We start from the raw sequence: 12,897 nt of genomic DNA on the forward strand, positions 1-12,897 counted from the left end.
TAGTACAAGGCAAAACATGTTAAATATAATAAGAGAGTTATAAGCAAAATTGCACAGGATGCTCAGACTGGGGAGAGATTATTACCCAGGTGCTAGGTTTTATTTAATGGTATCTTTTATGATAAAATGCTTAACAATTATTTTGAGTCACTGCACCCCACCCATGGACAACTATAATCTGTTATTTTAAGTTTAGAAAAAGATTCATCAGAGTCCTCTATAAAACTCCAAAATTTAAGACCTGGAAAGAATCATAGAGATCATGTAGGCCAACTCCCATCGTTTTAGAGATGAGGGTATGCTAATCTCTGGTGATGCTTTTCCCATTACAGGCACACCTCGGAGATATTGCAGCTTCAGCTCCAGACCACCACAATAAAGCAAATATCACAATAAAGCGAATCACACAAACTTTTTGGTTTCCCAGTGCCTATAAATGCTATGTTTCCACCAAACTGTAGTCTAAGAAGTGTGCAGTAGCATTATGTCTAAAAAAAAATTTACATTCCTAAATTAAAAAATACTTTATTGCTAAAAAGTGCTCTAACCATACAGACCCTTCAGCAAGTTGTAATCCTTTTGCTGACGGAGGGTCTTGCCTCACTGTTGATGGCTGCCGACTGATCAGGGTGGTGGTTGCTGAAGGTTGAGGTGGCTGTCGCGATTTCTTAAAATAAGACAACAGTAAAGGTTGCTGCATCAGTTGAATCTTCCTTTCATGAATGATTTTTCTATAGCATGTGATGCTGTTTGCTGGCATTTTACCCACAGTAGAACTGCTCTCAAAATTGGAGTCAATCCTCTCAAACCCACCGCTGCTTTATCAACTGAGTTTATGTAACATTCTAAATCCTATGCTGTCATTTCAACAGTCTTCACAGCATCTTCACCAGAAGTGGATTTCATCTCAAGAAACCACTTTCTTTGCTCATTTATAAGAAGCAACTCCTCATCTGTTTAAATTTTATCCTGAGATTCAGCAATTCAGCCACGTCTTCAGGCCCCACTTCTCATTCTAGTTCTCTTGCTGTATCCGCCACATCTGCAGTTACTTCCTCCACTGAAGTCTTGAACCTCTCGAAGTCATTCATGAGGGTTGGAATCAACTTCTTCCAAACTCCTGTTAACGTTGACATTTTGACCTCTTCCCATCAATCACAAATGTTCTTAATGGTATCTAGAATGGTGAATCCTTTCGTCTCCTTTGAAGCTTTGAAGCCAGGCATTGACCTCTCCTCTTTAGTTATGAAAGTCCTAGATGGCATCTTCTTCCCATAGAAGGCTGTTTCATCTACGTTGAAAATCTGTTGTTTAGTGTAGCCAGCTTCATTAATTATCTTAGATCTTCTGGATAACTTGCTGTAGCTTCTACGTCAGAACTTGCTGCTTCACCTTGTACTTTTGTGTTACAAAGATGGTGTCTTTACTTAAACCTCATGAAGCAGCCTCTGCCAGCTTCAAACTTTTCTTCTGCAGCTTCCTCACCTCCCTCAGCCTTCACAGAATTGAAGAGAGTTAGGACCTTGCTCTGGATTATTAGTCTTTGGCTTAAGGGAGTGTTGTGGCTAGTTTGACGTTCTATCCAGATCACTAAAACTTTCTCCATATCAGCAATAAGGCTATTTGGCTTTCTTTTCTTTTTTTTTCTTTTTTTTTTTTTGCAGAGGAAGATTCACCCTAAGCTAACATCTGTTGCCAATCTTCCTCTTTTTTTCTTTCTTTCCCACCCACCCAAAGCCCCAGTACATAGTTGTGTATAGTTGTAAGTTCTTCTACTTCTTCTATGTGATCCTCTGCCACAGTATGGCTACTTACAGACAAGTGGTGTGTTACCAGACCTGGGAACCAAACCCGGGCCGCCAAAGTGAAGTACGCCAAACTTTAGCCTCTAGGCCATCAGGGCTGGTTCTGTTTGGCTTTCTTATCATTTGAGTATTCACTGGAGTAGGACTTTTGATTTCCTTCAAGAACTTTGCCTTTGCATTCACAACTTGGCTAATCCTTTGGCTCAAGAGGCCTAGCTTTCAGCTTATCTGGGCTTTCTAAATGCCTTCCTCACTAAGCTTATGATTTTGATTTAAAGCGAGAGACATGCAACTAGTTCTTTCATATGAACACTTAGAGACCATTGTAGGGTTATTACTTGGTCTAATTTCAATATTGTTGTGTCTCAGGGAATAAGGAGGCGCAAGGAGAGGGAGAGAGACAGGGAATGGCCAGTCAGTGGATCAGTCAGAACACACACAACATTTATCCATTGTTTGCTGTCTTATATGGGCACAGTTTGTGATGCCCCAAAACAATTACAGTAGTAACATCAAAGATCACAGATCACCATAACAAATATAATAATAATGAAAAAGTTTGAAATGTTGCAAGAATTACCAAGATGTGACACAGAGATATAAAGTGAGCAAATGCTGTTGGAAAAATGGCACCAACAGACTTGCTTGGTTCAGGGTTAACATGAACCTTAATTTTTGAGAAGACCGCGCAATATCTGTGAAGTACAATAAAGTGAAGCACAATAAAATGAGGTTATGCCTGTATACCAGACATCACTACCTTTGTAAGGTACAAATCAAACATCTGGTGGCACTTTAATATTTCCAATTCTGCTTGTTTCATTGACACATTCTCAACTGCCACAATTTCAGAGATGTTTATTACATTAATTTTTAAAAATTTAGAAAAAATATCAACTATGGAATGTTTAGGACATAGAGGTTTCTGCTTAATATTAGTTTTACTTTCCAATTAGCTGAAGAATTAGCACATTTTCTTTTTTTTTTTTTACCAACTTTTTGTTCTGGAAATTTTTCTAAACTCTATTTTAAAAGCTAGGAAAGTTTTAGTATCTAAATATTTAATACATTACATTCTTGAATCTCTCTTTGAGTAAACATACTATTGTCAAATTCTGAAGACTTTTTTTACTTGGCTATATTGTGTTTATAAAAAGAGTTGATAATTAGACCTTTGACTCTAGGACAGAGGCTGGGAAATCTCTCTCTCTTTTTTAATCCAAATATCTAATACAGCACTCCCCCCTTTCCTGCGGTTTTACTTTCTGCGGTTTCAGCTACCCGCTGTCAACCGAGATCTGAAAATATTAAGTGGAAATTCCAGAAATAAATGATTCTTAAGTTTTAAATTGCACACCATTCTGAGTTGCATGATGAAATCTCGCGCCATCCTGCTTCTTCCCTCCTGGTATGTGAATCATCCCTTTGTCCAGCATATCCACGCTGCACACATTACCTGCCCATTAGTCACTTAGTAGCCATTTCAGTTATCAGATTGTCTGTTGTGGTATCACAGTGCTTCTGTTCAGATTACCCTTATTTTACTTAATAATGGCCCCAAAGTGCAAGAGTGGTGATGCTGGCAATTCAGATATGCCAAAAAGAAGCCATGAAGTGCTTCCTTTAATGGAAGAGAACATAGCATGTATAGTGTTCAGTACTATCCACAGTTTCAGGCATCCACCGGGGGTCTTGGAATGTATCCCAAGATAAGAGGGGACTACTGTATCAGTTTATTTTCATATGCTTTTCCATTTTCCTTTAAGTTAGAAAGGAAAAATAATATTCTGGTTTTATGATGGGTTCTTTCTTCAAAAATATTCTGGTTAACGTAGGTTGGGGCAAAATTTTTTATAGTGTCTCTTTTATACCCTCCCCCAATAATGTTATTTTTTGTTCTATTAATGTATAGATACTGTAGATCAGATTACATAGGCTGCACCAAGCCACTCATCTCAGACACTCAAACATTAATCTCACTAATTGTTAGCATCTAATGGACATGAAGGCATGTGTTAGGATGTAAGACAATTTGATCACTGGGTGATAGGAAGAGTTCAGAAAGAAACAGCCCCAGTATTGTTCAGACTATAATTATTCAGCAATTGATATTCCCAGAGAGAATTTTTCTGTTCATGTTTTCATGACCAAACTTGGAGGAAAAAATAGAAATAAGGAGAATGTCATCAGAGGGTCAAATACATGGAGAATGAAGGTGAAGGGAGCAGTATGTCTTAAACTGGACGGGAGAGTGGAGAAACTGAGACAAGTAGATGCTGTGGTAAAATTGCAGAACTATTTAAATAATTAGGGTGTGATTTAATCCTTTAGAGAGATGTGGGAAGAGATGATTTGGTAAGCAATAAAGATGCAACAGGGACTGAATGTGAAGCCTGAAATCAGACTTAAAGTCAGAAGGGAAATTGGGAGGGTGGGTAATACTTTTACTTTCATACATTCCAAGTTAAATGCTAGAGTGATGCATCTAAGCTAAGAGATGGTTGGTAATAAAAGAGATGATGGAGAATAACAAGGTGGGAGGTGGCCCTGACCTCAAGCAGCAAAGAGCCGCAACACGTCCTGAGTCACGGCTGTTACTCTGGGCACCTGTGTTTAATTTGAAGGCCTCCATCCCTCTCACATTATGAGACCTAATGAGATCATGGCTGGAGGTGGTATGACTGAACTTTTTGTGGCTGAGTTATACACATTTCTGTTTTATCCCCTAATCTTGGTGATGAAATCACTGTTGTGAATTGAATCAGAGTTTCACTATGGCTGGCATGCAAGTTATTATTCTCAGTACACATTTTCCTCTTTACCAAAAATGGTACTAACAACTTGGGATCATGTTCATCTGTGGAAAACAAAATGGAAAGACTATGAAAATCACTTTAAATCTCCTCTGGAAAATGACTTAGAAAAAAAATGTTAATGTTAGATTTTCAGGATTAAATTATCATTCTTCAAATGAATTTTAGGTTGAAAATTTTTAGATTTTGAACATATTTTAAGTTTGAGAAACTGGTTAATTACAATATTTCTAAATGCTTGTTTCCGTCTATAAGTAACAATAATACAAGTGATAATGAATAAAGCCACTATGGCTTATTTGACTAAGTACAGGCTCAAATTTAGGTTATTAGTACTCTGACTTCACTAGGTACTATCTTCCCCATACAAAACTGGCACAATGAGCTAAGCTCATGGAAATAGTGCAAAATGTGTTCTTAAGCTTTCATACTCTTCTCTCTGGGTAGTCTCCCACCCAAGGGCATGAGCATATCCATCCAGGATAGTTACATGATTTATGATCATGGATTAAAGAAAATGTCTTCTCACCTCATGCTCAGAACCCAGATTCTACTATTTAGCTGTGTTAAAAATGAAATTTAGGGCTGGTCCCATGGCTGAGTGGTTGGCTTCCTGCGCTCAGCTTCAGCAGCCTGGTGTTCGCCAGTTTGGATCCTGGGTGTGGACCTGGCATGGCTCATCAAGCCATGCTGAGGTGGCATCCCACATAGCACAACTGGAAGGACCTGCAACTAGAATATACAACTATGTACTGGGGGGGCTTTGGGAATAAGAAGAAGGGGAAAAAAAAAGATTGGCAACAGATATTAGCTCAGGGGCCAATCTTTAAAAAAATAAGAAAGAAATTTAGTGGAAATAGCAATTGATGGGTGATCTAGTCCTAGTTCCATCATTGCTCTTTTCATGATTTTGGAGAACCATTTTCCTACCACTGGTCTTATTTTCTTCTTCTATAAAACAAAGCACAGTGCCTTGAATATAGTAAGCATTCAGCATATATTTATTAAATTAAATACAATAATGTGTCAGTCAGGACTCAGGTTGGAAATAACTTCAACTTCAGCTAGCTTCTGCACAGAAGAGGATTTACTGGTTTACATGACAAAGCTGAGGGAAGGATAAGAATGGACCTAGCTTGAGGAATGGCTAGAAATCAAGGATTCAAACACTCTCAGGACTCTAGCTCCTGTGAATTCTTTCAAATCAGCTAATTCCACTTGACAGGAAACATGACCACCCACAGCTCTTATATCTTTATACATCTTTGTGACCAGAAAGGAAAGGGTCCCTTTTGCTCTAGTCAAGATGTAAAAATTCTAAAGCCAAATTCTCATTGGTCTGATTTGGATCAGGATTCACGTCCCTTGGACCAATTAATGTGCCTAAGAGAGTGAGTCCTGCAGAAGTAGTACACACACCAAAACCCCCTGAAATTATATATGTGTATATAAATATGAAAGTTCATTGATGACCTTAGGAAAAAAGAGTAGTATACCTAGAAATGTGAGACATGTTAATTTTGTTAAAACATCTCAGTTTTTTCTCACGTTAGCTGTGTAGAAGCTATTTTTAGGAGTAGGGTCAAAGCAAGGGAACTCCATGTTTTCACAGAGGTGGCTCAGGGCTCTGCTCTTGGTGCAGGTTTTTAAAGACTCCCACGTCTTCAAGATGGATACCTGGTCTTCTCTCCCCCTGTAAGGACAGTAAAGGTATTCTATCTTCTGCAAAGCCTAATGTTCATTTCTGAGAATCAGAAAACAAATCTCTAGGTTTTTTCTACTCCTTTAGCACAAAATCCTTGATTGTGCGAGACTCTGCTCAATGTAATAATAATAATACAGCTACTGTTTCTTGTTTGTTGTATCCCAGACACAATGTTAGAAGCTTTCAGTGGTGTGCTGAAGCCAGCTAGTACTGGCTCCTGAGACCGTATTAATAGCACATCTTCTCTTGTTCATATTCAGTATGTTTAGGTGGTGGCTTGAAATTGGTGATGGTGAGGTATTTATACCACAAAAATTGGCAAATACAACAAATTAGGACTCCCTGCCTCCCATGAAGAGCCAGTTGTTAAACATTTAACAGCTTCATATATATTACCTTACTTAATCCTCCTGACAATCTTATGATTGATATTGTTATCCTCATTTTAGAAATTAATAAAAAAGAAGGAGAAAAATCAGAGGTTTAAAAACACATAGTGCATTACTTGTTGAAACCTGGGTTCTGCCTGCTCCAAAGCCCATGCACTATACTTTAGGCTGTAACTGACAGTGAGTTATCTTTTCCTTAGCAGTTCTCCCATCTGTCATTTGTCACATCAACCAACACTGACCTGTCAGCCCTTCTAGGAAAAGGATGTAGTCCATTGATGAAAGTGCCTTCACTCAGCTGAAAATCTCTGGCTGCACTGAGGAAATGCTTGTCTGTGTTTCTTCCACTTCTTGCTGCAGGTGGTTCATTGGGGATTGGTTGGAGTGTAGCAAGACTTGTGATGGTGGAATGCGCACAAGGGCAGTGCTCTGCATCAGGAAGATCGGACCTTCCGAGGAGGAGACACTGGACTACAGTGGTTGTTTAACACACCGGCCTATTGAAAAAGAGCCCTGCAATAACCAGTCATGTCCACCTCAGTGGGTGGCTTTGGACTGGTCAGAAGTAAGGAAATCTGAGGCTGTATGTTTTGAGATGTCTTAACTATCAATACCAAAGCATTTAATATTAAGGACACCTGAGCGTGTGAGCGTCTTAGAACTCAACAAGTAAGGACTGCATAACAGTGAATTTGGCCATGTTATATTTTATTGCTGCTTGTCAGGAAGTAGAGTTTTTTGGGTCAGAGCAATCAATGAGAAACTAGTCATCAATTTGATACAAATAAGCCTAAAGTGAATTTGAAAGATTGTTATAGTGAGTGCTCATATAAGTGGTTTTTCTTTCTTTACTATTCTTGAACAGCATCACAGGCTCAGAATTAGTGATATGTTGTATCTTTTTTCCAAGTAATGTTCCAGCCTAACTGCAGAACTCTGAGATATGAATCTCTTTATGAATTTATTATCACTTTTTATATGTCTCTCTATATGTTTTAATTGCTTCTTTTGCATCTGGAGAAGAAACATGGAGTTGAGGGTTATAATATACCAAAAAGTCACATTCAGATTTTATCGTTACTTCCACTTACATGATTAGTGAGGAAGAGTTGACTAAGATAATGTTTTTCTGGCATACATGTATATAAAAGAGCCTAAAATAATCCAAAGGCCTCAGAAAAATGGTCTTATGAAAAGGGAAGTAAGAGGTGGAGTTAATTCTTGACTCCTTATTCTGCATGAGACATATACATATACACACTGTACCATTCTCCACATTTCCCAAAGAAGAGCTGAATCCTTCTGTAGCATTGGTTAATGTTAAAAAGAACGAGTACCTGACTTTTTAACTAAAGGTCATTCTTCCTCGTTAGCAAAACAGGATGCATTTCCTGCTGGAAACATTGTGATACTTGCTTTGGGTATTTCCTGTAGACCACATAAGTTTGTCAAAAAATAAACAAAAAACAAATTAAACATTGTTCTTTAGGAACCTGTGGATGTAACTTTTCCCCCTGTGAATCTTACTGCTTGAGTGGCCTTATTTTCCTAGAGGCCCAGGGCTAAAAGAGGGACTGTGTTTAAGATGGCACATGGAAATGGAGATTCTGACCAGTCATGGTTATCCGTGGAATCTTTAGGAGGAATTGGGAGTGTTCTCCCAAGTTTCCTGGCCATACTCCAGTTTCAGTAATTACATTCTGCCTACCTAACTTTTATTTGTGTTTCAATCAAATGTAGAGATGTTCTTGATATTATTCACTCAGTGGTTATGGAAAACAATGTGAACTCTTCTGTTCCCTAACAGTGGGTGGATTAACTGCTAAATTCATTTGAAAGATAAAATCCATTGATAGAGAATAGACATTCTACAGAGTTGTCCACATGTAAGTCATTATTTTACTTGCAATTCAGTGCCCAAGACTTTTATAGAAGTCCATACCTAGTCATTGACAATGATGAGAAATTTGTCATTGGAAAATCATAATGGGAGACCTGATGATTGGCTGCAACAGTTTTAGGGTTTCAGGTCAAGTCAGTAGGTATGACTGGGTGCTTACTAAACACAATGAGTTAAGCAGTATGGAGAACACGAAAGAATCCTATAAGCTTAGGAAAATAAGAAATATCTGTGAAACAACTAGAGAATGATATAAGATAGTGTTTAATGAAGTGGGGCATTGTGAAGTATAAGTGTATAGAAGTGATATATAAATACAGAGCTAAGAAGGTAAGAATAGCCTGGAGTAGGATCACAGGCTTTTAGTTGATGTGAGTTGAACCATTGGAGTATAGAATATGAAGTAGGGAAGAGAATAGGGAAGGTGGAGAAGGTGCTCTTGATAAAAGAAACCACTGAACAGAAACACAAAGACCATGTGGTGAAAGTAGGATGGGGGAAAAGGATGTTTTCAAGAATAAATGGAAGATAAGATTAAATAAAGTAGTGATAAGTAATAAGAAGGCTTGAATACAGAACTTTATACCACATTATTCTTCTACAAAAAGTAGAGAAAAAAAGATAAGTTGATAAGCAGAAACTAGAAGAAATTTCTGCCGACCATGAAAACACTAAAACCTCCTCATATGTAGACTCATTTCACGTTGGTCTCCTGACTTACACTTTTCTGTATCATCATATTTTTATTTTAATATAAAACAACCAAATATAATCACCTTGAGAAACAACTTATCTATATTACTGTATGTTTCCATTCTAATTACCATTTTAAGGTTTTCTTCCTAATTCAACCTCATATGGGTTATAGTGACCCTACTTTTAGAATTTTGATTCTCATCTGTCTAGTCTTAGAAGTGACTTGCTCAAATAGCTCCACCAGGCTCTTAGGCACTCCTGGAGGCTGCCTGAAGAAATAGGAATAAGCTAAGGGGGTTTTTAATCACATTTCTGCTATCTTCTTTAAGATGGCTGAGTCAAAACTTAGGGGAAAGGAGTGCTGAGGGCATGGAGTGTTGGGACTACCACCACCGATAAAGCATTGGTAGCTGCTGTTGTCTGTCCACAGACAGTGCAGGAAAACTATTCTGAGGTAAGCACAGGCCAAGAAATGCTGCCATTACCATCTCAAAGATTCTAGTTAACACCTTCTGTACCATCATCTCCATCCTTTGTTCAGGAAGAAAGAGATGATTTTTGCCCCATACAGTCTCTCCTATTTATTTTCCAAAAGAGGAAGTGTACTCTCACACTTCCATTTCCTTGCTTTACAAGGAAGACCACTTCTTTCCTAGGTGGGTTAAAAATGACTAAAAGTAAAGAGCCTTAAGTGATAAATGTCTCAGTAGCTATGGAGAACAAAAGGAGAATAAGGAGCCTGTTCTACCCAGAGGAATGGAACACCTCCCACTAATGAAAAGAGGTTCCAGCAGAAGAGCAGGCAATGTTCAATGTCTTCCAGTTAACTTTTGCAAATATTTCACATAATATTCTTTTGACACGCCCTTGAAAACTTCCCTTCTCTTTCTGCCCCCCTCCCCACTTCCAGCTATCAGCTGTCTAAGCTCTGCTAATCACAACGGTGAGGTTCAACTGGTGAAAACATGTTGCAGCAAGAGGAATGTACTCTTTGACCTTTTCGTTTTCTTTGCCGGCTGCTCTAATATAAAATTTCCATTGTTGTAAAGCCAGGAACCGTTTTTCGTTTTCCCCATCAGTGAAACCCACCCAGTGCTATGGCAAAAGAGAAAAAAAAGCCAAATTACCTTGGTGGGAAATGGCTCTTTGGCAGCCTTTTGTGAAACTAATGAAGCCATGGCTTTCCCATTTCCTATAATCCAGCTTCACTCTTGGGATCGCCCATGCTATGTTGGACTTAAATGGTTTTCTGTTTTTGCCCTCTCTTGGCAAGTAACTCTTAAAAGCATTGCTGCATACTGTGGATTGGCTCCAGCAATCCTAAACCATTCTTTTGATGTATCGGAATAGTTTCTTTTGACTCCCACAGAATGCCCATTGAGAAAGGTCTGTTTCTTGTACTTACTCTTGGACAAGTGGATGACTGATATCATACTCAATTGACTTTATAGGACTTATATTTAGGTACCATTACTTAAGAAGGCCGGGGGGGTGGGGCACGGAATCTACCTACAAGGGACTGGGCTTTTAGAAGACAATTGTGACATCACCTTGGCTTCTCCTAGGTTCTACTTAGTACTATGATCAAGAGAATTAAACCCACCTCTCCAGAGAGAACTCAGTCTAACCTCAAAATGTTAATGTTTCTATTCTTTACAAGTGAGAGCCAAATTGTTTTCCTTGGTGTGGTTTCAAATACTTTTTTCTGCAAAATTTTTTTTTGCTTCTTAATCACAGAACGTTAAGCTAAAAGCATAAAAGCATCTCTCGTAAAAATCACCTCCTCTATCCCATTGAGATAAAAACAAAAAACAAATGGTTTGGTCAGATTTTAAATAATTGTGAGATTCTGATTATGTGAATAAAAGAGGAAAAATAGATATTTACCTGCAGGAAGGAAACAGTAAAAAATAACTTTATTAAATAATGGATTGCCCAGTGAAACAATATCTTCCATCCAGCTACCTAATGGTTTACTGTGAGAATAAATGGAATGGATTTTGATATTTGCAACTATGATTTAATCTAAAAGATGAATTTTTATTACTGAACTAAATATTGAATTTCTAATTATTACTAATGAATTTTACTGCAGAATTAACAAGTGCAAAAATATACCCGTAACAGGGGCCAGCCCCATGGCTGAGTGGTTAAGTTCACGTGCTCCACTTCAGCGGCCCAGGGTTTCACTGGTTTGGATCCTAGGCGTGTACATAGCACTACTCATCAAGCCACGCTGAGGCGGCGTCCCACATAGTACGACCAGAAAGGCCTGCAGCTAGAATCTACAACTATGTACTGGGGGGCTTTGGGGAGAAGAAGAAGAAAAAAAGAAGATTGGCAACAGATGTTAGCTCAGGTGCCAATCTTTAAAGAAAAAAAAAAATGCATATATATATATATACCTGTTACATGGGTATAGACCAATGATTATCTGTGAAGCACTCATAATAAAGTTAAATGCCTATTAATCATGCATAATCATGGCAACATCTTGCTTCTCTAGAATTTCTTATTTTTTGAGATAGCTAAATAAAGCTGAGACTGTCAGATGGATAAACATATTTATTTATCAGAAGGCTAAAGAGAGGCAAAGATGAAATGTAGGCTAAATAAAGCGATGGGAAGAAGTAAAAATAAAAACATCTCTCCTTGAACATCTCTGACCTCAGGTCAGAAGAATTTGCAGGAGACAGTTCTACCTAGAGTGAAGCTGGTCCCTGTGCCTTTACTGGTTTTTTTCAAGCAATTTTTAAACATTTAATTTTATAATCACCCTTAAGAAGCACAATATTTGCAGAGACCAGAGTTGAGATTCTGGCTTTAGACATGTAATATTTGTGGCTAGATCTGCAGGGCTCAGGGCTGTTTTATTCATTGAGTCAGAATGTGGCAGAAATGTAGTTTTCAGTCATTCACTATTTTCAGAATCCTGTTGATTATTTCTCTACTTCTAGTGCTACAGGATAGAATATCCTTGGCTTATTTAGTGGAGTTTTGGCTTTAATTTTCTAAAATTATTTCGTGTCCCCATAGAAGATGTCATTGTATCTTCAGCGTTGCATATAACTGCACATTGTCCCACAGAGGGTTTGTGTCTTTGTACATTTGCATTTCAGAGTTTTATTCCAGTGGGAACCTGCTATCTGGATTTATCTGTGCTTCTCATTGCTTTAGTTTCCCCCCTCTAAAATGGGTGTGAAACAGTACTTCAGGAGGTTTCCATGACGATGAGGTAGATTATGACATGCAAAGGACTTAAAACACTGCCTGATACTTAACAAGTAAATGTTAGCGTTGCTTTCTCTTTTTATTCTCCTCCCTATTATTATCAATCTGTTGTGTTTTGTTTTTGGTCTCCTGGGGACTTTTCAGACACAAATGAATGAATTGTCTGTCCTTGCATTGTCTGCCTCCCCTAATTGTAAGCAGGACTTTGGCAAAGGCTCTTAAGAAAGACTGCTACATATTACTACCGTCTTCAAATAATAGCAGAAGTTTCTTGCTACTGGAAAAAGATGTTAGAATAAGCAAGGGACATATGTCCCAGGCTTTAATATACATTTGCATGCATTTAAAATGTGAAGGG

General features: G+C 38.1%; 1 protein-coding gene across 1 annotated transcript in view; it reads left to right on the plus strand.

Annotated features, from left to right (window-relative positions):
- The window catches only part of ADAMTS6 (ADAM metallopeptidase with thrombospondin type 1 motif 6), a 311,245-nt gene that overhangs the window by 277,411 nt on the left and 20,937 nt on the right, over positions 1-12,897 (plus strand). The window contains exon 21 of the mRNA XM_070519576.1: positions 7,073-7,277. Within this exon, the coding sequence (XP_070375677.1) occupies positions 7,073-7,277 (205 nt within the window). The remainder of the gene's footprint in view (positions 1-7,072; positions 7,278-12,897) is intronic.

This window comes from Equus asinus, chromosome 10, assembly GCF_041296235.1.
Source record: "Equus asinus isolate D_3611 breed Donkey chromosome 10, EquAss-T2T_v2, whole genome shotgun sequence".
Lineage (NCBI taxonomy): Eukaryota > Metazoa > Chordata > Mammalia > Perissodactyla > Equidae > Equus > Equus asinus.